This window comes from Oncorhynchus gorbuscha, linkage group LG07 (assembly GCF_021184085.1).
Source record: "Oncorhynchus gorbuscha isolate QuinsamMale2020 ecotype Even-year linkage group LG07, OgorEven_v1.0, whole genome shotgun sequence".
Taxonomy (NCBI): domain Eukaryota; kingdom Metazoa; phylum Chordata; class Actinopteri; order Salmoniformes; family Salmonidae; genus Oncorhynchus; species Oncorhynchus gorbuscha.
The window spans coordinates 56,859,368-56,884,235 of record NC_060179.1 but is presented as its reverse complement, the minus strand read 5'-3'; the positions used below and the strand labels follow the sequence as shown (position 1 = coordinate 56,884,235).

Sequence of the window (24,868 nt, the reverse complement as noted above, 5' to 3'; positions counted from 1 at the left end):
GGTTGAATCGAGGGTCAAAACGGCCTTAGAAGGGGTCACGCCTCCGCCCGGTTGCCCGCCTAATCGGTTGTTTGTGCCGGAGGGGTGTCGGTCCGATGTTATTCGGTGGGGGCATTGCTCCAACGTAGCGTGTCATCCAGGAGTCAGCCGCACTAGCTTTTTGGTTAAGCAACGCTTTTGGTGGCCACTGATGGCTCGTGACATTCACAGTTTCTTCTTGGCTTGCTCGGTTTGTGCCACTGGGAAGACTTCTAATCGACCCCCAGATGGATTACTCCAACCGCTGTCGGTCCCTTCGAGACCCTGGTCCCACATCACGCTAGATTTTGTTACCGGCCTTCCATCCTCCCAGGGCAAGACGGTTGTTTTGACCGTGGTGGACCGGTTCTCGAAGGCGGCTCATTTTATTCCCTTGCCTAAATTACCATCTGCCAAGGAGACAGCGGTAACTGTCGTGGATCACGTCTTTCACTTACATGGCCTGCCGATGGACGTAGTTTCTGACAGGGGGCCCCAATTTGTGTCCAAGTTTTGGCAAGAGTTTTGTAGGTTACTGGGAGCAAGTGTCAGCCTGTCTTCAGGGTTTCATCCCCAGAGCAACGGTCAAACGGAGAGGGCCAACCAAGATTTGGAGAGAGTGTTGCGATGTTTGGTTTCTAAGAATCCCTCTTCCTGGAGTCAACAACTCTCTATGGTTGAGTACGCTCACAATTCATTGCCAGTGGCAGCCACGGGTCTCTCTCCGTTTGAGTGTAGTTTAGGTTACCAGCCACCTATCTTTTCCAGTACGAAGTCCGAGGTCACTGTTCCCTCCGCTCACGCTTTCATCCAGAGGTGCCATCACGCATGGAGCAGAGCCCGTGAGACTCTTCTCCGTGTGGGGGCGCGCACCAAGGCTAAGGCCGATCGCCACCGGTCGAAGCCTCCGGTATACGTCGTTGGCCAAAGAGTGTGGCTTTCTACTAAGAACATTCCACTCCGATCCGTTTCGAACAAGCTTGCCCCCAAATTTATCGGCCCGTTCAGAGTCACCAGGATCATTAGTCCGGTGGCGGTCCGGCTCAAGCTTCCTCCGGCATATAGGAGAATTCATCCTAATTTCATGTGTCTAAAATAAAATTTGTGTTTCAGGCACGCATTAACCCGCCGGTCCCGGTTCCCCCGCCGCCACGACTTGTTGATGGGGAACCCACCTTTTCTGTCAATCGTATTTTGGACTCTAGAAGGAGGGGACGCGGATTCCAGTACCTGGTGGACTGGGAGGGTTACGGCCCGGAGGAGAGAAGTTGGGTACCTGCTAGGGACATTCTGGATCACTCCCTTATCGATGATTTCAATCGACAGGTAAATTCGCCTGGCAACACCAAGAGGCGTTCCTAGGGGGGGGGGGGTATTGTCACGGTTCATGAATCCACTGCCTCCCTCTCTCTTTCTCTTTCTCTCTCTCTCTCTCTCTCTCCCGTGTTTGTGTGGGCGTGGTTCCCAATCTCGGCCTGATTGTCTGCGCCAGCTGGAACCACTTATCTTCCCTTTCTATGTTCTGTAACCAGTGTTTCTTGTTGTCAGATCGTTGTTACTTCCCTGAGGTTGTGTTGTTACTTCCCTGAGGTTGTGTCGTGTGTCAGTGCTCATCTCTCGCCGCCCTTGTGTGGATTATCTGCTGTGCTCCTTCCTTCCCATACGAACACACTCCCCTGGATTTCTCAGCACGCTATCACTGGAAGATGCGCTCTAGTCCCTGGGTCGGATTCCGTCTGAGTACAGTCTGTCTGTCCTGTTGCTGCTATAAATTGTATTCAGTAAACCATTGTTGCTTGCATCTTGCATCCGCCTCTGTATTGTCACATAGAGTTCCTCTGTGGAGATGGGAGAACCTTCCAGAAGGACAACCATCTCTGCAGCACTCAACCAATCAGGCCAGGGACTGGGAGACTAGTCAGGATTGAGGCAAAGATGAACAAAGCAAAGTACAGAGAGATCCTTGATGAAAACCTGCTCCATAGCGCTCAGAACCTCAGGCTGGGGTGAACGTTCACCTTCCAACAGGACACAGCCAAGACAATGCAGGAGTGGCTTCAGGAAAAGTTTCTGAATGTCCTTGAGTGGCCCAGCCAGATCCCGGACTTGAACCCGATCAAACATCTCTGGAGAGAACTGAAAATAGCTGTGCAGCAACGATCCCCATCCAACCTGACAGAGCTTGAGAGGACCTGCAGAGAGGAATGAGAGAAACTCCCCAAATACAGGTGTGCCAAGCTTGTAGAGTCATACCTTAGACTACTCGAGGCTGTAATCGCTGCCAAAGGTGCTTCAACAAAGTACTGAGTAAAGGTTCTGAATACTCATGTAAATGTGATATTTCATTTTCTTTTTATATACATTTGCAGAAATTAAAAAACATTTTTTTTGTCATTATGGGGTATTGTGTGTAGATTGATAAGAACAAATATACATTTTAATCTATTTTAGTATAAGGTAATGTAACAAAATGTGGAAAAAGGCAAGTGGTCTGAATACTTTTGAGAAAGCTCTGAATGTGTGTGGTTGGAGGGGAGTGGAGCAGATGCACACTAAAAGAAAGTGATTCACAGTAATGCAATTTTCTATGCCTCTGTCTTTTTTATGATATTAGCCAGGCCAAAAAATTCCATGTTCGGAAAATATTGTACACAAAAAAAATAAACATGTACGCAGGAGGTATTTACTCTGTTTTGTTTCCACTAAAATGCAACTGTGATTCTTTACTTCAGAATAGGTAACCTTCATTTGTAGAAATAATGACCTTATTAAGGAGAAATGTGTTTAGTTTACATAGGAGAATAAGGAACCTTTATTTTTGTTTTGTTAGTGTACTCTGCACCTATCATCCCTTATTAAGACTCCAAATACAATGTCTGTTGCATGTTTAATTCACACCTTACTATTGATATGCTTTGATTGTGGCAAATAAGGATGTAACTAATGAAAAACGAGTAATACAAGTTGTATAGTGTGAGAATAGTAAAACACTGAATAAAGTCCTTATAAATGCTACAAATTAGTGCCCCATATGTGTAACTTTAAACAAAGTGCGACCAGGTTTTCTATTGCATACATTCAGTATGGCTAAACTAGTTAGTAAAGTAACTAGTTACTGCTGATGGTCTTCTGGAACGTCCTGTATAATCATAGTGGACTGCACTTTCTGTAGGCTTTGATTTGCTTCATGATCTATGTTATTTAGATATTTCAGTAGCATAATAGCTGTTATAGCTGATAGTTGGTGACGTTTGAGCTACCAAAGTTATGAAAGGCCCTAGACAGAGCCAATGACGCAATCAGGAAACTATCTGTCCAGGGCTTTTTTTAAATTATTTTTTATTTCACCTTTATTTAACCAGGTAGGCAAGTTGAGAACAAGTTCTCATTTACAATTGCGACCTGGCCAAGATAAAGCAAAGCAGTTCGACACATTCAACGACACAGAGTTACACATGGAGTAAAACAAATATACAGTCTAGTGGCTAGTGATACATGTATCACTAGCCACTTTAACTATGCCACTTTGTTTACTTTGTCTACACACTCATCTCATATGTATATACTGTACTCGATACCATCTACTGTATGCTGCTCTGTACCATCACTCATTCATATATCCTTATGTACATATTCCTTATCCCCTTACACTGTGTATAAGACAGTAGTTTTGGAATTGTTAGTTAGATTACTTGTTGGTTATCACTGCATTGTCGGAACTAGAAGCACCAGCATTTCGCTACACTCGCATTAACATCTGCTAACCATGTGTATGTGACAAATAAAATTTGATTTGATTTGATTTATAAACAAGTCTATATACGATGTGAGCAAATGAGGTGAGATAAGGGAAGTAAAGGCAAAAAAAGGCCATGGTGGCGAAGTAAATACAATATAGCAAGTAAAACACTGGAATGGTAGATTTGCAGTGGAAGAATGTGCAAAGTAGAAATAAAAATAATGGGGTGCAAAGGAGCAAAATAAATAAATAAATTAAATAAATACAGTAGGGAAAGAGGTAGTTGTGTGGGCTAAATTATAGGTGGGCTATGTACAGGTGCAGTAATCTGTGAGCTGCTCTGACAGTTGGTATTGTTAAGTGACTGTCCCACTGGATGTCATAAGGTGAATGCACCAATTTGTAAGTCGCTCTGGATAAGAGCGTCTGCTAAATGACTTAAATGTAAATGTAAATGCTTAAAGCTGGTGAGGGAGATAAGTGTTTCCAGTTTCTGAGATTGTTGTAGTTGGTTACAGTCATTGGCAGCAGAGAACTGGAAGGAGAGGCGGCCAAAGAAAGAATTGGTTTTGGGGGTGACCAGAGAGATATACCTGCTGGAGCGCGTGCTACAGGTGGGTGATGCTATGGTGACCAGCGAGCTGAGATAAGGGGGGACTTTACCTAGCAGGGTCTTGTAGATGACATGGAGCCAGTGGGTTTGGCGACGAGTATGAAGCGAGGGCCAGCCAACGAGAGCGTACAGGTCGCAATGGTGGGTAGTATATGGGGCTTTGGTGACAAAACGGATTGCACTGTGATAGACTGCATCCAATTTGTTGAGTAGGGTATTGGAGGCTATTATGTAAATGACATCGCCGAAGTTGAGGATTGGTAGGATGATCAGTTTTACAAGGGTGTGTTTGGCAGCATGAGTGAAGGATGCTTTGTTGCGAAATAGGAAGCCAATTCTAGATTTAAATGTGGATTGGAGATGTTTGATGTGGGTCTGGAAGGAGAGTTTAACCAGACACCTAGGTATTTGTAGTTGTCCATGTATTCTAAGTCAGAGCCGTCCAGAGTAGTGATGTTGTAAAGGCGGGCAGGTGCAGGCAGCGATCGGTTGAAGAGCATGCATTTAGTTTTACTTGTATTTAAGAGCAATTGGAGGCCACCGAAGGAGAGTTGTATGCATTGAAGCTTGCCTGGAGGGTTGTTAACACAGTGTCCAAAGAAGGGCCAGAAGTATACAGAATGGTGTCGTCTGCGTAGAGGTGGATCAGAGACTCACCAGCAGCAAGAGCGACATCATTGATGTATACAGAGAAGAGAGTCGGTCCAATAATTGAACCCTGTGGCACCCCCATAGAGACTGCCAGAGGTCCGGACAGCAGACCCTCCAATTTGACACACTGAACTCTATCAGAGAAGTAGTTGGTGAACCAGGCGAGGCAATCATTTGAGAAACCAAGGCTGTCGAGTCTGCCGATGAGGATGTGGTGATTGACAGAGTTGATCAAGAGTTGATCAATGAATCAATGAATATGGCTGCACAGTAATGTTTCTTATCGATGGCGGATAAGATATTGTTTAGGACCTTGAGCGTGGCTGAGGTGCACCCATGACCAGCTCTGAAACCAGATTGCATAGCAGAGAAGGTATGGTGAGATTCGAAATGGTAGATAATCTGTTTGTTGACTTGGGTTTCGAAGACCTTAGAAAGGCAGGGTAGGATAGATATAGGTCTGTAGCAATTTGGGTCAAGAGGGGGAATGACCGCAGCTGCTTTCCAATATTTGGGAATCTCAGATGACACGAAAGAGAGGTTGAACAGGCTAGAAGGGGTCCAGATTGAAAGAAGGGCTCCAGATTGTTTAGCCCGGCTGATTTGTAGGGGTCCAGATTTTGCAGCTCGGAGAAGGAGAAATGGGGAAGGCATGGGCGAGTTGCTGTGGGTGGTGCAGTGCTGTTGACCGGGGTAGGAGTAGCCAGGTGGACAGCATGGCCAGCCGTAGAAAAATGCTTATTGAAATTCTCAATTATAGTGGATTTATCAGTGGTGACAGTATTTCCTATCTTCAGTGCAGTGGGTAGCTGGGAGGAGGTGTTCTTATTATCCATGGACTTTACAGTGTCCCAGAACTTTTTAAAAGTTTTTAGTTAGTGTTGCAGGAAGCAAATTTCTGCTTGAAAAAGCTAGCCTTGGCTTTTCTAACTGCCTGTGTATAATGGTTTCTAGCTTCCCTGAACAGCTGCATATCACGGGGGCTGTTCGATGCTAATGCAGAACGCCATAGGATGTTTTTGTGTTGGTTAAGGGCAGTCAGGTCTGGGGAGAACCAAGGGCTATATCTGTTCCTGGTTGTACATTTCTTGAATGGGGCATGCTTATTTAAGATGGTTAGGAAGGCATTTAAAAAAATAACCAGGCATCCTCTACTGACGGGATGAGATCAATATCCTTCCAGGATACCCCGGCCAGGTCGATTAGAAAGGCCTGCTCGCTGAAGTGTTTCAGGGAGCGTTTGACAGTGATGAGTGGAGGTTGTTTGACCGCTGACCCATTACCATTGCAGGCAATGAGGCAGTGATCGCTGAGATCTTGGTTGAAGACAGCAGATGTGTATTTAGAGGGCAAGTTGGTTAGGATGATATCTATGAGGATGCCCGTGTTTAAGGCTTTGGGGAGGTACCTGATAGGTTCATTGATAATTTGTGTGAGATTGAGGGCATCGACCTTAGATTGTAGGATGTCTGGGGTGTTAAGCATGTTCCAGGGAGCAATCAGTTCACATATGGTGTCCAGAGCACAGCTGGGGGCAGAGGGTGGTCTATAGCAGGCGGCAACGGTGAGAGACTTGTTTTTAGAGAGGTGGATTTTTAAAAGTAGAAGTTCAAATTGTTGGATAACTCCCTCGGGTAGATAATGTCGGTAATCCAGTTGTGAAGGCCCGGTGGGGCTCTGCGTTGGCAGTAACTGATGGAACTCTTCAGCTGGCTAGCTCCGGAATAATTTATGTTTGCTCTGGAATCGACGTAAGCCGATAGTTACACGGATAGCAGCTAGCTAGCTGCGAGATCCAGGTATAAATGTCCAGAGTTAGCGGTTGAAATCCGGTGACATGGAGAGAAAAATAGGCCCGGTATGTTCCGGTCTGAGCCGCGCCGTACAAAACTGGCGATAGATTTTCGTGCTAAAGGATAACTGATGACCACAAACCGTGGTTAGCTGAATACTAACGATTAGCCAGTAAAGGAGCTAACTAGTTTCTGATTAGCTTCTGGCTAGATTCTGGATTAGCTTCTGGGCTAGCTTCTGGCTAGCTTCTATGGAGGATTACAGATTTGAGGTAAATAATACTTTCTTTAAAAAAATATATACATTGGTGAGGCGGGTTGCAGGAGAGTGTTTTGAAGATGAGTTTAATGAAAATAAAACATATTGTAAAGAAAGTTGTAAATATATATATACAGTATATATATACGGGACACGCCCAGACGAGGACAAAAGACCTCTGAACTGCTATGCCATCTTGGAGTGCAAGTTATGGCCTGAGGAAAACTCCTGTTCCTTGTCATGTGAACCAGGGTAATCCTCCCTCTGCCCTATAAGATGACAGTGTGTGATTGACAGCTGGCCATGGCTTTATCCCGGCAGTGGGATGGCGGGATTTGGGGAGGTGTGGAATGGAGGGATTTTTAAAAGGAGAGAAAACGGTCACTGGCCCTCACTGAAGGCGAACAGAGGATCATGTATCATATTTCCAGCCTGGAGAGTTTCCATCTCTCTAAAATCCCACTTTACGTCTCCTTCATTCACCCATTCATCCTTCTATTTATTTTTCACTCTGATTCTCTCTTCTCCACTATGTGATGCTCTATTCCATTACACTCCTCTCATCCCACTTTTCTTCCACTTCTCTCCCCCACCCTCCTGTCACTTCTCTTATATCTTCTATGCTCAACTTAGATACTCCTTTTTCTCCTCAGTCACCTTTACTTTCCAGGCCTGTCCTTACCATTCATTTACCCTCTTCCCATTTTTCTTCACCCCTCATCTCATACTAGTGTTGCACAGTATACCGAAACTTTGGGACAGGCTAGCGCTAGCAATGACTAAGTGGAGCAGGCACAGTGCACTCTTACTATAAGGGGACCCCGTACCAAACCACATGAAAAATGGTTTGGTACTAGAATTTTTGTTACTTTCGGTACTTCTATCAAACGTGTCTACTGATAGAGAGAGGATCAAGTCTGTCTATCTGCGCAGCCGATGTCCCCTTATCGTGTGAGTGCACCGTGCCTGCTCCACTTACTCATTGCCAGCTCTAGCCGGTCCCGAGGAACCACCGCACTTACTGGGAGTCTTGGGATGCATCACCACTCATGCTGCACGGAAGATAACACACTTGAATAATGCAACACGACATGTAGAAGTGAAACAACTGTTCATTACTGTTCGCAAAACAATGTCCATTACAGGCTAGAACAATTTACAATGCAAGAATATACTGTTAGCTTCGAGCATTGTAGGCTAACTTTCCTTGCTAGCTTACAGCTGAAGCTAACATCAATGTACTACCCTAGTAAAGAGTTTGTGAGAATATGCTAAATATTGCAGATTTCCAAACTGGTTGTGACCAAAAACTTTATGAATTCACTTAATCTCCCCCGCTTGCCTCACATCTCTCATCTTTGCTGAGCTTCTAACTGTGTGAAGGACGTCATGGGTCTTAAAGAGACAGCACACACTTTTATATAAGAAGATCAGTACAATAAAATAAGTCCCAAATGGAAGGGAAACAGATTGTTTTTCATCTGTAGCCCCATGAAATCAGCCAAAACAAGCTTAATAACTCAATGCATGCACAAACTCCCATTGAAGATGCATTCACCTGTATTGTGAATAAGCCTAGGCTACATCTTGATTCAACTTGTTTATCAAAAGATTTACCATATAAATAAATTATTAACATTAAGTTGTTATGTAGTTAGATTGGTAAAAATCCTCCTTCCCCTCTATCTACTCTCCTCTCCTTTCCTCCCTCCATCTCCTTGCCCTTCACTACATGCTGTCTGTCTGTCTGTCTCCGTCAGTCAGTAGAGGGTAAATAAAGTAGAGGTCACACCACCACTTAATACCCACAGTTGTCACTGCAGTGTGTGTGTGTGTGTGTGTGTGTGTGTGTGTGTGTGTGTGTGTGTGTGTGTGTGTGTGTGTGTGTGTGTGTGTGTGTGTGTGTGTGTGTGTGTGTGTGTGTGTGTGTGTGTGTGTGTGTGTGTGTGTGTGTGTGTGGCGTGCGCCGTGATGCCTTTCACTGACGATGGGAGAATCAGCCATAGTGAATGTTCTCTTCCTCTAAGGCTGCAGTAACTGACAACGAGTCACATTATGTTGCAGGTATATTGCAGGGATCCCCTCATTGTATATCTGATTGTGTTTCTGGAGGGCTGTTCAAGTCAAGAATGCACACTGAGTCCAGTTTGGAGCATTCTATTGTCCCAATATCCACAAAATCCTACACAGCAGCAATGAGACACACAGACATCCGATGAATAATCTCTATCAATCAGTAACTATCTGTGTGTGGGTTAATCAGAGGGATTTGTGTGTGTATCCCCCAGTAAAGTATGAAGAGAGAAGGAGCTTAGGACTGACTTCTACCCCCATCTGTCTCCACCCTCTGTGGCCCTGTCTATCTGTGTGTGTGTGTGTGTGTGTGTGTGTGTGTGTGTGTGTGTGTGTGTGTGTGTGTGTGTGTGTGTGTGTGTGTGTGTGTGTGTGTGTGTGTGTGTGTGTGTGTGTGTGTGTGTGTGTGTGTGTGTGTGTGTGTGTGTGTGTGTGTGTGTGTGTCTGCCAACCCCCTAGCTAAGTAGAGCATACAAGATATAAGAGAAGTGAAAGGTCTGTGTGAGCCGGTGTCGATCCATTTCAGCTGTTTTGTACGTTGTGACTACCGTGGGTCTTACATAACCCAACACACATCATTGGATACAGGTATCACACAACGTCTGGATTGATTGGCACAAACAGAATCATTAGAGAGAGAGCAGCAGAGATTGGTAGACAGGCTGAGACAGCATAGCAGAGTAGCAGGCAAGCTTAGCGCATAACAATCTCATACTGTATAATCCACAAAGATTCCTGCCTGCAATTGGATTCCATTGAACTGGCAGAAAAAGCCACCATTACAGACAACCGGCTATTACCAAAAGCTACAAAACATGTAACTCTATGCTTACAGACACAACATATTTAAGTAGAAAATGTATAATAGGAAGTGTACCTGATTTATTTCAAGACCTACCTTTAAACTCAGTGCTTCTTTGCTTGAAATCATGGGAAAATCCAAAGAAATCAGTCAAGACCTGAGAAAAAAAATTGTAGACCTCCACAAGTCTGGTTCATTCTTGGGAGAAATTTCCAAACGCCTGAAGGTACCACGTTCATCTGTATAAACAATATTAAGCAAGTATAAACACCATGGGACCACGCAGCCGTCATACTGCTCAGGAAGGAGACTCATTCTGTCTCCTAGAGATGAACGTACTTTGGTGCAAAAAGTGCAAATCAATCCCAGAACAACAGCAATGGAAATTGTGAAGATGCTGGAGGAAACAGGTACAAAAGTATCTACATCCACAGTAAGTCCAAGTCCTATATTGACATGACCTGAAAGGCCGCTCAGCAAGGAAGAAGCCACTGATACAATACCACAATAAAAAAGCCATACTACGGTTTGCAGCTGCACATGAGGACAAAGGTCGTACTTTTTGGGGAAATGTCCTCTGGTCTGATGAATAAAAATATAGAACTGTTTGGCCATAATGGCCATCGTCATGTTTGGAGGAAAAAGGGGAGGTTTGCAAGCCAAAGAACACCATCCCAACCGTGAAGCACTGGGGTGGCAGCATCATGTTATGGGGGTGCTTTGCTTCAGGAGGGACTAGTGCACTTCACAAAATAGATGGCTTCATGAGGAGGGAAAATTACGTGGATATATTGAAGGAACATCTCAAGACATCAGTCAGGAAGTTAAAGCTTGGTCGTAAATGGGTCTTCCAAATGGACAATGACCCCAAGCATACTTCCAAAGATGTGGCAAAATGGCTTAAGGACAACTAAGTCAAGGTATTGGAGTGGCCATCACAAAGCCCTGACCTCAATCCTATAGGAAATGTGTGGGCAGAACTGAAAAAGCTTGTGCGAGCAAGGAGGCCTACAAACCTGACTCAGTTACTCCAGCTCTGTCGGGAGAATGGGCCAAAATTCACCCAACTTATTGTGGGAAGCTTGTGAAAGGCTGCCTGAAGCGTTTGACACAAGTTAAACAATTTAAAGGCAATGCTACCAAATACCAATTGAGTGTATGTAAACTTCTGACCCACTGGGAATGTGATGAAAGAAATAAAAGCTGAAATAAATCATTCTCTCTACTATTATTCTAACATTTCACAATCTTAAAATAAAGTGGTGATCCTTTACAAGGATTAAATGTCAGGAATTGTGAAAAACTGAATTTAAATGAATTTGGCTAAGGTGTATGTAAAGTTTCGACTTCAGCTGTACACTGTACGAGATAATACATTAATATGTTTACTTTCCTAAACTAACATCTAAACCCACAGTCCTCCTCCACACCTTGACTGTATCTTGGCTAAATTCCACTCTTGCCTGGTGCTGGCAGCCTGGTACTCACTTCCCCATCATCATCAGAACTCAATGGGCCATAATTGTCCTCAGCAGAACCATAGCTACTGCTTCAATCACAATGCAGAACCACAGCTATTGGTCCAATCACTACTGTTGCACGATATTCCAAAACGTCAGTACTTTTTTGATTCTGGTACTAGAAGTTTTGTTAATGCCGGTACTTCTGTCAAATGTGTCTCACGTCATATAGGGATTGAGAGGATCGAGTCTGTCTAATCATTTGTCTGAATCTTCTTAAGGGGGCTGTAGTTAGGGCTGGCACAATTATTGTGTAATCGTGTAACTGACAATAACGGACAATAACTGTGAACTATGAAAAATATATTTATAATCATTTTAATGCATTAATTTTAGGAGAAAGGAGTATTCAACTTTACATTCAAGTAGGTATCGTTTACCCAATAGCATTTACTCTTTTTTACATGAATTGGGTAAAGTTGGTATTAATTTTACGAGCAGAACGGCACAGTCAGAAGGAAAAGCTAACTTCCCAAAAGTTCCAGAGTCAAAACCATTAGTTTTTTACGCAGGGGTGTCACCAAAGCATTGCTGTATTCATGACGTACTGTATGACGTAGATCATTTTGACATTTTAATCGTTACCCAGAATTCCATAACCGTCATAACCCTTGCAGTAGTAAGATAGCCAGGCTAGTGGCTACTTGTGCTTGCACATGCTGATGACAAAGCGCCAGCAGCTTTTGAGAAGCAAGCCAGAGGGGAGAGAAAATTCCGACAGCATGGCTTCTTCTAACGAAAACATCATACCTCCACGCGGGCAGTTTGATGACCCAAATGGTTCCAGAAGGGAACTGTGAGAACACTTTGGAACTGCTTACAGAGCAGATGGTAAAGGTCAGCCCACCAAAACAACTATGCAAAATGTGTTACAAAGCAGTGCAGTGCAAGGGAGGTTTAGTTGTAAAACAACATGAAAAGCAGTTTTACACATGACTTTTTCATTGTAATGTTATTCAACTGGAAACTCAATTCAAATGGTTTTTGAGTGGCAATGACATATAGTACCAGTCAACACCTACTCATATATTTGTTTATTTGTATTGTCTTTATTGTCTACATTCTAGAACAATAGTGAAGACATCGCAACTGTGAAATAACACATATGGAATCATGTAGTGACCAAAAAAGTGTTAAACAAATCTAAATCTATTTTATATTTGAGATTCTTCAAAGTAGCCACCCTTTGCCTTGATGACAGCTTTGTACACTAGGCATTCTCTCAACCAGCTTCATGAGGTCATCTGGAATGCATTTCAATTAACAGGTGCGCTTTGTTAAAAGTGAATTTGTGGAATTTATTTCCTTCTTAATGTGTTTGAGCCAATCAGTTGTGTTGTGACAAGGTAAGGATGGTATACAGAAGATAGCCCTATTTGGTAAAAGACCAAGTTCATATTATGGCAAGTGCAGCTCAATTAAGCAAAGAGAAATGACAGTCCATCAGTACTTTAAGACCTGAAGGTCAGTCAATCTGGAAAATGTCAAGAACTTTGAAAGTTTCTTCAAGTGCAGCCGCAAAAACCATCAAGCGCTATGATGAAACTGGCTCTCATGAGGACCGCCACAGGGAAGGAAGACCCAGAGTTACCTCTGCTGCAGAGGATAAGTTCATTAGAATTAAATGCACATCAAACTGCAGCCCAAATAAATGCTTCACGGAGTTCAAGTAACAGACACATCTCAGCACCAACTGTTCAGCGGAGACTGTCTGAATCAGGCCAGGCCAGGTTGGCTTGTCATAACAAAGGGGTTAAATACTTGTTGACTCAAGCCATTTCAACTTTTCATTTTTTAGTCATTTGTAAAAATGTCTAAATACATGATTCCACTTTGACATTATGGGGTAATGTGTGTAGGCCAGTGACACAAAATGTCAATTTAATCCATTTTAAATTCAGGTTGTTACGCAACAAAATGTTGAAAAAGTCAAGGGGTGTGAATGTTTTCTGAAGGCACTGTAGATGAATAATGAATCATAGGTCTAATGAATGAAATTGACCAGATATTATGGCCATAGATTAGCAAATTACCCTGACATTTTAAAACAGTTTAGATGTCATTGTAAAATTATTGCATGCTCTGCGTCTCAGATAAGGTTTTGCATAGGGATACTGTAGGATTAGCTTCTGTTATTTAATATGGTGTTTTATTTTTTAAAGAAATTGAATATAGAATATAAGATATACTATGTGTTATTTTAGTTGTTCAACCAGTCATCAACATATTGTTCAATGTAAAAAAATGAAAAATAAAGCCCAGTGGTTATTCTGTTATTCTGTTATTCTGTGAAAGCTAAACTGCTTTCTTTTCTTTGCCGTGGTATAACTTTGAGTATCATTCCGTTAACGAGTATCGTGATACTAAACCTGGTATCGGTATTGAAGTAAAAATTCTGGTATCGTAAAAACACTACTAATCACAACGCAGAGCCTCATCTAATGGTCCAGTCACAATGCAAAACCCCATCTACTGATCCAATCAAAACAGCCAACATTGTTCCTCCAACAGCCCCTAACAGTGTTTCAACACTAAGGATCTTTAATGCACATTGTCCCTTTGCTAGTCCTTCTAGTGCCTGTTAGCAGAAAGAAGCTGGCAAAGTGCTATAGGATATCAATTTTCCCCCAATAAAGCGCAGGTTGCAAAGTTGCCGCACCCTCGTGGATCGTCTCTGTGTTGTTTAATTGAGTTTCGATCAGAGACTGTTACTCGGAGAAGCACTCACTATCTGCCAGACACACACACTTACATAATATATATGTATATATATATATATATATATATATATATATATATATATATATATATATATATATATATATATATATATAACAATTAGCAGCGGCCAGTGATTTTGAAAGGGCTTAAAGGGCAATTCCACCACTTTTCAACCTCATTTCATTATCTCCAGCACAATACCAGTGTCTACATATGTGAAAACGGTGCATTTCATCTACCTGATGACATCATCAAAAGTTAAAACATTTTAAAAACAGTGATTTTAAAAAACACTGAGATTCGCAGTGAAGTGGGGAGCAAGAAAATACCTAAAAACTCATGGCAGGTTTTGAAAATCACTGTGTTTTTAAAAACGTTTAATCCTACCCTGTGATGTCACAGCAGCATTGTTTTGGACCTTTATTCTTATATTTTTAACCACAGATCATAGAAACACATTGTTTTCACATATGTAGACACTGGGTTGGTGCTGGAGATGGTAAAAATAAGGTTGAAAAGCATCGGAATTGCCCTTTAACTGGAGAATTAAGTTAAAAGGCTTTAAAGGGATTTTCAGGAAGCCGGGTTTTGGACACGGTAGCTCAGAAACCTGTAATTGGCGAATCCTCCTTGTCTCTGAGTACCGAGACTCAAGTAAGGCTGAAGAAACCTTTCATTTGTTAATCAATCCCCTCCTTTCAAAGAAAACGAACTCTTATACTATTATTATTCGAAACAGAAGTGTGGATTTTAAATCCGACTTTTAGAGAGAAGGGAATGAAGAATTGAAAGTGCTATAGTTAACTGTGTAAAAAAAGATGACGGAGTTTGACGCTTCAACAACAGACCATACTGATTGTCTGTTTCTGTCTGATTATTTCTCATATTTGATATTTTTCAGATCAAGAGTCTTCCATGACTTGTTATCATTTAAGCAGTGGAGCAGTAATTCAGAAGACTTCCACTGCAGAAAAGCCGGTGCTACATCTGGGGGTACATAGTTACACTGTTGCAAGTGCAGAGTAGGAAAAAGAAGATGGATTCCATTGTTTCGCTTCATGGACCTTAAAGACCTAATAGCACTGAATTGGTGAAAGCTGCTTACACATGTCTAGTTCATAGTTGTATGGTTGTTATAATTGCCTCTCCTCATCTCTTCCTCTTTATCTCTCAATCTCCCACCCTCGTCTCTTCCTCTCACCCTCCTTCCCCTCTTTCTTGTCCCCCCCCCTCTCTCTCTCATCCTCATTGTCATTCTCTCTCTCTGTCTCTCTTTCTCACTCTCGCTCCCGGTCCTCTCCATCTCCACTCTCTCTCATTAGTCCAGTGCCTGTCATGGAGAGGGTCTGTGCAGGAGCACACAGTCCAACACTACACACCAGAGAACCATCAGATGCCTACCAGCTACACATCAGAGAGACAACCAGCAGCTAGCCAGGCCAGCTGAGTCGCATCGCTCTCTCTATCTACCTCGCATCTCGCTCCAGTGGCACAGGACAGAGAAGGGATATTTTAAAGAACTAGAGGGCGGAGAAAGAGAGAGGGGGGGGGGGGTGGACAGGGAAAGGAGAGAAAAAGTAGAGGAAGCGAGAGAAAAAGAAGAGAAATTGGACCAAGAGATAAACTGAGATTTCTGAAATGATAGTCATTTCAGTTAAGGGAAGGGAGTGAGTGTTAACCAGTCACTTTCATGCAACCCCCTTTCTCACCCTGAGACCACATGTTCATCTTGACACCTCTGTCTTGCTGAACAGCATGCTACCTGTTCCACATGAAGCTCTCTTCATCCCAGCATGACAATTCAAGATGGTTCAACCACCGCTTTGGATCCTGCCAAGCCCCCCCCCCCCCTCTCTACCTCCCTCCCTCCCTAACGCTAGCTCACAGCAACCAGCCATTCCGCACAGGCTTTATCTCCTCTAAAATAATCTTTCAGCAGGATCAACAAGAAAATCTGCTGAAATGGGATAAAGAGAATAGAGGGGAAAATTGTGTAAAAAAACAACAATAATAAACAGCAAAATCCACATCCGGGCCGGGCTTCCTGGAATGACCCCAGATGATGCTCAAAGCTGATGATCTCAAATGACCTTTAACTCCATACTGTGCCAATAAGAGCTGCTTCTCAATGCTCTCTGAAGAGATGACGGTACACTGAATGACTAGGATGGAGTTGGCCCTAGACGCTGAGCTAAGGTTCCCCCCTCTGATAGTTAGCATTAGGATCTACTGATAATGAGCTGATCCTAGATCTGTGGCTGGGATAATCGTCTCCCCAGAGCAGATTAAAAGGAGGCATATACTAATGGTCCTCGTTGACCTTTGGGAAATACTAAAGCTAATTGGGGTAGCTTAGAAAGGGCACATTATATTATATAAGGTCAGTTATGTGACATAAGGCTACAACATGGGATCACGTTAGCTTTTACAAATATCCTACTGTACAACAGTGTTCAAAAATCCCGGTGGAGTGGACCCATCAGAGTGCGCATTTTTGTAACAGCCCAGCAATAGCAAACCTCAAATCAAATCAAATGTTATTGGTCACATACACATCTTTAGCAGATGTTATTGCGGGTGTAGCGAAATACCTGAAGTAACTAATCAATGAATAATCATTAACAGAATCAGAGAGCTGGGTTTAAAAAAACTAAACAGATCAAATACAATGTGCACCCTGCGAATTCCCAGGACCAGGACGTCTTGCAGTTGGTTATGAGTAGACATAGATGGGGGACTTAATATCTCCATGCTCTAGACATGATTTGGAATACAGAAAGGGACTTAGGAATTAGTCAAACCAAATACTAATACAAAATGTTAACAGCTACCGTTTTATCCATGAAAATAGTTGAACAGGTACAATAATATCCATAACAACACTACCGACCGACTCCCCACAGTCTCCCTGTGGTCCTAGTTCTAACTACCACAGTGCCATATCAACCGATTCAGGGTTATCACACCCTAGCTCAGTAATGTCACTTCATTCGCACGGGGTAAAGTTTAAATCTTTATCGGCTACTATCAGCTCCTCTATGGCAGAGACCTGGGAGAGTAGGGCGTAAAACGTCTGATTACCATACCTCCTCCCCTCGCCGGCACAGGGGGATCACGACTAGTGTATTAGCGGTGACGGCTGCTGTTGATTGGCTAGTGGTGCAGGAAGGCCTGTCAGGACAGGGGCACTGACATTATATTGGAGATAAAGCATTGCAATGACGATGTGTCTCTGACAAACAGACACACTCGCGCGCACACTTACGTCCACGCACACACACAGCGCTCCTCAGTCGCTGACAGTTGATTCCCAGCTGTTATTTTGTGTGACATATACACATATACAACTGCAGGTGTAATAAAAAAAGCATGCAAATGCATTCTGATGCACACACACACACACGCACACGCACACGCACGCGCGCACACACACACACACACACACACACACACACACACACACACACACACACACACACACACACACACACACACACACACACACACACACACACACACACACACACACACACACACACACACACACACACACACACACACACACACACATTCATATAAAATAACACATCCGCAGGCTTTAATAAAAGGCATGCATTAACACAGCACACACACACACACACACACACACTTGCAGGCATCATCGAAAGCCCTCAACAGCTCAGCAGCAGAAAAGTACAATCTTAGGAAATAATTGGGCTGACGGGTACACATAGTGGGAAATTAACGAGGTAGAAAGAAAGGCCCTTGTACACCTGCCAGTCAATCAGCAACCAAACAACATGAACTACATGACAAAGGCAACGAATGTCTTGTAAGCATTAAAAACAGGGCCTGTGGCAAGGTAGTCTGTCGAGCTATGAAATAGAAAATATGCAATGTTCTTCACACTTCACATTTAAACAATCAACCTTACAGAAAATAAACAGCAGTCTTAACTGCACACAGTACAGTATAAGGATTCTTACCTGGTACAAAACTCCCCTGAACAACCTCCTTGTACGCCCACCATCCCTCATGTATTTTAGGTACATTTGGCTGAGCTGTCGGAGAGGAAGGAAACAGAGAACATACATGTCAATCAGATGTATGTTAATTGGAGACAACACCTGCTGACTCTACTCCTTCATGTTCCATGTTGATCCTTATCCTTTCCAGCCAACCTCTTCAGGAAGAGGCCTTGGCAAACAAATTCTCCCTGAAGACAGGCAGAGAACAAACAGAACACGAGATTGGAAATCCTACACACATGTGCACGTACACATAACACATACTCGTACGTATACAAGTGTAGGTACACGCACACACACCATCCTCGGGCATTAGTCTGGAAATGCATTCTGTTATGTTGTGCACAGTAAAAAGCCCAGATTAGAGGAGAGCTGGACTTTATAATTGAGGTGAATAGGTAAAGGTCCCGCTAAAAAGGGAGGGTTGAGACCCAGAATTACCAGAAGAACTTTGGGGATATTGCTTTTTACACCTCAACTTGTTTTGTTCATTCGGTTGCGCTGGGAAGGAAGGCTTAATGGAGGGGCTAGAGGTTGCCCTGCCTTACCTCTGCGTAATGGAAGTACGGGGTGGTGGGTGGTTCTTATACCCCCTTCGAGTGGTCTAGCCTACCGCTAGAATAGGTGCAGGTTCAATTACATAGAGAGGATGGACACAGGAGTGCAGAAACCTTCTTTTCTCCCAGGCAATCAACTGGACAATCAACAGCTACCCGTCTGGCAGAAAGTCTGAAGTTTTACCTCCCTGCGGGTGTCGAACAGCATACGGCCCCCAAAAATGGATCTTAACCATCCTGACTGGCCGCTGACTGGTTTCTCCAAATGATAGATTGCTTTTCCCCTTCCGATGTAAAATGAAGTGGAAGTAAACACCACCCTGGATGCCAGAGTCAATGAACATTGCATAGTGAGTCAGTGGTTTCCACTATTATAACCTATTATAACCGAGCTGTCCGTGTTGCCTCTCTGCAATATAATTAGTTTTACTCTCCATTTAGTCACCACCACAGCAACACAATTGCAGTGTAAAGAGTTTGGGTAAAATTGAATTGTTTCAGATAGCAATTGAACAATGGCTACCTGGCTCAAAGGACCAATCCTTCCAATTATTCCATAGCTACAACTACACTATTGCAGTGAATTCAACAACGTTATAAGGTGTAAATAAGAGTCTCCTCCACTGTTCCATAGGTGTCTCGACAGGAAGAACTTCCACGGAAAAACACAGTCAGGGGTAAGAACCAATAACGTGGCATCCTGTGTATGTGTCAATACATGTGTGTGTGGGTCTCGGGATCCTAGTAAAAATAAGGAGGGGCTGGGCCTCCCGGGTGGCGCAGTGGTCTAGGGCACTGCATCCCAGCGCTAGCTGTGCCACCAGAGACCCTGGGTTCGCGCCCTGGCTCTCTGTCGCAACCGGCCGTGACCGGGAGGTCCGTGGGGCGACGCACAATTGGCCTAGCATCGTCCGGGTTAGGGAGGGTTTGGCCGCTAGGGATATCCTTGTCTCGTCGTGCACCAGCGACTCCCGTGGCGGGCCGGGTGCAGTGCACGCTAACCAAGGTCGCCAGGTGCACAGTGTTTCCTCCGACACATTGGTGTGGCTGGCATCCGGGTTGGATGTGCGCTGTGTTAAGAAGCAGTGCGGCTTTGTTGGTTTGTGTTTCGGAGGACACATGGCTTTCGACCTTCGTCTCTCCCGAGCCCGTACGGGAGTTGTAGCGATGAGACAAAAAATAATAATTAAAAATGAAAATTTTAAAAAATAAAATAAGGAGGGGCTTTAGAGGAAGCTGCTGATAAGCTGCAGTTACCACTGAAAATACTGCATAAAGCCTCTGTATCTCTCCAGCTCTTAGGCTGCAACAAGGTGGCACAGATACCGGTCTACACATAAAGTATAAAATAATTTTGATGAATTCAAAGCTACTTTTCAGATAGCCTGAATCTTGGGCCAAAAATGATTTACTTAGGATCCCTAGTGACAACATTTTTCTCAGAATCAACTCTGTTTAGGGGGAGCTGTACTTGTGAAAGCAATCAGTTGAATGGAACCATCACATTGAAGCGATTTCTTTGTTTTGTCATTTCTAATGGGTATAATAAGCAAGCCTATCACTGTTAATTATTCAGAACTGTCTGAGACAGACAGAAATAATTTAAAAAATTCTGGAACAATTGGCCGCCATATTCTGTGGCAGCGCTCGCCTAGAGACAAGACATCATCACTTCCTGTGTAACAGCGAGACAGGGGAGAGGAGGAAGAGTCACAGAGCGAGAGAGGGAGAGAACATTATCAGGACAGAAGGGAGGGATGAAGGGGGAGAGAAAGACAGAAAAGTGAGAGAGAGAGCTGAAGAGAGAGAGTGGGAGAGTGAGAAAAGAGAAACAAGGGAGAAAAGAGAGAGCTAGACAGCAGGACAGCAGAAAAGTTATGTTCCATTTCCCACACTGCTTGGCTGTGGCCCCGAAACACACTTACTGGCATCAGCAAAAAGGAAATGCTTCCAATCTATTAAAGGATATGCAGACGGGACCCTGAGGGGAGGAAGGGAGGGAGGGATGGGGGGGATGCATATGGCAAAATGATAGATCACTGTTAATTTCACCCGCCCCTAGCTGAACCCAGAACAGTGATGATCATATATGGTGATCATATGAGTGAGGCGCAGCAGTAATTTGTAGTTTAGATGCTGAAAACTAATGTGTCAGTATTCACATCAGGATCCATCTAGACTGCAAGCAATCAATCAAGCAAGGTCACGTGTCAATATAGGGCCAATATCCTTCTCCCGTCAAGATGATCAGTAGACTGACAGCAGTTATTAACCTAATTAATCTTTGCTCTATGTAATTAAAACTAAAAACCTTTATACAAGGGGTGGGCAACAGGCGGCCCATGTGTAACGTCGTTCGTCTGTTGAATGTAGAGAGTCAGACCGAAATGCAGCGTGTAGGTTACTCATGACTTTAATGAAGATAATCGCGGTACATGAAATAACAGATATAAGAAAACAACAAACGGAAGGTGAACTAATTACAGCCTATCTGGTGACTACTACACTAAGACAGGAACAAACACCCACAACAAATATAAACAACAAATATAAACCCATGTCACACCCTGGCCTACCCAAACATATAACAAAAACACAAAATACAATGACCAAGGCGTGACACCATGGGCCTAAACCGGTCCGCAAATTATTTTATTTTGGCTCCCTAAAGTTTCTAACAAGAAATGATTTAAATAATAAATACAAAAAAATATATATATTTTTGGTTAAAGAAAACACTGTAAAATCACCAGGAATTTAGCAAAATAATTGTTTAATTTAGAAACTCGTATCTCAACGTAATTCAAGGTATAATATGATCGTTATTTTTTTGCCTTTTTAGGCTAGTTGTGGTCAATTTGCTGTGTACAACGTATTATAATTATGTTCCTGCCCCCAACCATCCACTCCGACAAAAATCATCCCTTGGCTGAATCTAGTTGCCTACCCCTGGTTAAACAAGCCAAATAAACTTCCAATGCAAGACAATGGCTTACTACATTTTCAGTTGTTTCAAATGACTGGTGACAGGTTTTCAGTAAACTGGTCTGTAAAGAAGTATGGCTGATCAACTCCAATAACCTGATAATTTAACATTTTCTATTGTTCAGAACTGAGTCATCGTTAGCTACGTGCTTTCCATACCCATGCATCTCTGTGTGTGCGGCCTACCCTGGCCTAGCCTGGCAAGTCCCTACCAACCACCTATAAACACAAGTAGACTCTGTAAATAAACAATTCATTTTCATATAATTGTCAAAATCTCCCATTAATATTCATCAAAATGCACTTGCAATCCACCTGCTCAGCCATGCAGAAAAAGACACACACACACAGAGAGAGAGAGAGAGAGAGAGAGAGAGAGAGAGAGAGAGAGAGAGAGAGAGAGAGAGAGGGTAGGATAGACAGGAGGAGATAATGAGAGGGCGAGGGACAGAGAGAGAAGGAGGGAGGGAGATAGATAGATAGATAGATAGATAGATAGATAGATAGATAGATAGATAGATAGATAGATAGATAGAGAAAGGGGAGATTATATATACAGTGGGGCAAAAAAGTATTTAGTCAGTCACCAATTGTGCAAGTTCTCCCACTTAAAAAGATGAGAGAGGCCTGTAATTTTCATCATAGGTACACTTCAACTATGACAGACAAAATGAGAAGAAAAAAAATCCCCAAAATCCCATTGTAGGATTTTTAATGAATTTATTTGCAAATTATGGTGGAAAATAAGTATTTGGTCAATCACAAAAGTTTACCTCAATACTTTGTTACATACCCTTTGTTGGCAATGACAGAGGTAAAATGTTTTCTGTAAGTCTTCACAAGGTTTTCACACACTGTAGCTGGTATTTTGGCTCATTCTTCCATGCGGATCTCCTCTAGAGCAGTGATGTTTTGGGGCTGTTGCTGGGCAACATGGACTTTCAACTCCCTCCAAAGATTTTCTAAGGGGTTGAGATCTGGAGACTGGCTAGGCCACTCCTTCAATGTCCGGGGGTGTGTTTGGAATCATTGTCATACTGAAAGACCCAGCTACGTTTCATCTTCAATGCCCTTGCTGATGGAAGGAGGATTTCACTCAAAATCTCACGATACATGGCCCCATTCATTCTTTCCTTTACACGGATCAGTCGTCCTGGTCCCTTTGCAGAAAAACAGCCCCAAAGCATGATGTTACCACCCCCATGCTTCACAGTAGGTATGGTGTTCTTTGGATGCAACTCAGCATTCTTAGTCCTCCAAACAGGACGAGTTGAGTTTTTACCAAAAAGTTATATTTTGGTTTCATCTGACCATATGACATTCTCCCAATCTTCTTCTGGATCATCCACATTCTCTCTAGCAAACTTCAGACGGGCCTGGACATGTACTGGCTTAAGCAGGGGGACACATCTGGCACTGCAGGATTTGAGTCCCTGGCGGCGTAGTGTGTTACTGATGGTAGGCTTTATTACTTTGGTCCCAGCTCTCTGCAGGTCATTCACTAGGTCCCACCATGTGGTTCTGGGATTTTTGATCACCATTCTTGTGATCATTTTGACTCCAAGGGGTGAGATCTTGCGTGGAGCCCCAGATTGAGGGAGATTATCAGTGGTTTTGTATGTCTTCCATTTCCTAATAATTGCACCCACAGTTGATTTCTTCAAACCAAGCTGCTTACCTATTGCAGATTCAGTCTTTCCAGCCTGGTGCAGGTCTACAATTTTGTTTCTGGTGTCCTTTGAAAGCTCTTTGGTCTTGGCCATAGTGGAGTTTGGAGTGTGACTGTTTGAGGTTGTGGACAGGTGTCTTTTATACTGATAACAAGTTCAAACAGGTGCCATTAATACAGGTAACGAGTGGAGGACAGAGGAGTCTCTTAAAGAAGAAGTTACAGGTCTGTGAGAGCCAGAAATCTTGCTTGTTTGTAGGTGACCAAATACTTATTTTCCATAATAACCATAATTTGCAAATAAATTCATTAAAAATCCTACAATGTAATTTTCTGGATTTTTTTTCTCATTTTGTCTGTCATAGTTGAAGTGTACATATAATGAAAATTACAGGCCTTTCATCTTTTTAAGTGGGAGAACTTGCACAATTGGTGGCTGACTAAATATTTTTTTGCCCCCACTGTATATATATATAGAGAGAGAAAGGGGGAGCGAGAGAGAGAGAGGGGAGATCGAGAGAAAGGGGTTGGATAGACAGGAGGAGATAGAGAGGGCAAGGGACAGAGAGAGAGAAAGAGAGAGAGAGACAGAGGAAGCTGAGCAGAGTGAGACAATAGCGACACCCGTCCATCCATAAATGAAACTTGACCTTGCCGACAGCTGTGCATACTAACTTATGAGACAATTATCTCCAACCCCGCTCCTGTCTGTGGGTCCCTATAATGGCCGTGTGTGTGTGTGTCAGGGGCCCATCCACTCGATGGATGGGCCCCTGACACTCTCAATCAAGCCAACACTGGGTGAAAGGGTCGATATCAGGGGATATCTTTAAAGGACACGTTTTTGATATTCTAGAACAGCGGTTACCAAACTTTTTATAGTTACGTACCCCTTCAAACATTCAAGTCTCAGCTTTGTACCCCCTCTAGCACCAGGGTCAGCGCACTCTCACACGTTGTTTTATGCCATCATTGTAAGCCTGCCGCACACACACTATACAATACATTTATTAAACATAAGAATGAGTGTGAGTTTTTGTCACAACCCAACTTGTTGGAAGTGACAAAGAGCTCTTATAGGACAAGGGCACTGGTCCTATAATAATAATAATATAATAACATAATAATAATGAATAATTTTGCTCTTTATTTCACCATCTTACATATAAAACCTTATTTGTTCATCAAAAATTGTGAATTACTCACCACAGGTTAATGAGAAGGGTGTGCTTGAAAGGAAGCACATAACTCTGCAATGTTGGGAGAACGTCTCAGTCTTAAATCATTTTCCACACACAGTCCACTCTCACATAGGTATGTGGATGCAAAGGGCATCAGTGTCAAAACATCATGATTTGCCAATGCAGGATACTCTGAGCACAGCCCTATCCAGAAATCTGTCAGTGGCTTCTGATTAAATTCAATTTTCACAGAACCGCT

At 43.1% G+C, this 24,868-nt stretch overlaps 1 protein-coding gene across 4 annotated transcripts in view; it reads right to left on the bottom strand.

Moving 5' to 3' along the window:
* ca10a (carbonic anhydrase Xa) overlaps positions 1-24,868 on the bottom strand; it is a 345,076-nt gene that overhangs the window by 267,879 nt on the left and 52,329 nt on the right. For all 4 annotated transcript variants that reach the window (XM_046356874.1, XM_046356875.1, XM_046356876.1 and 1 more), the window contains exon 3: positions 18,176-18,250. In XM_046356874.1, coding sequence (XP_046212830.1) covers positions 18,176-18,250 — 75 coding nt within the window. The remainder of the gene's footprint in view (positions 1-18,175; positions 18,251-24,868) is intronic.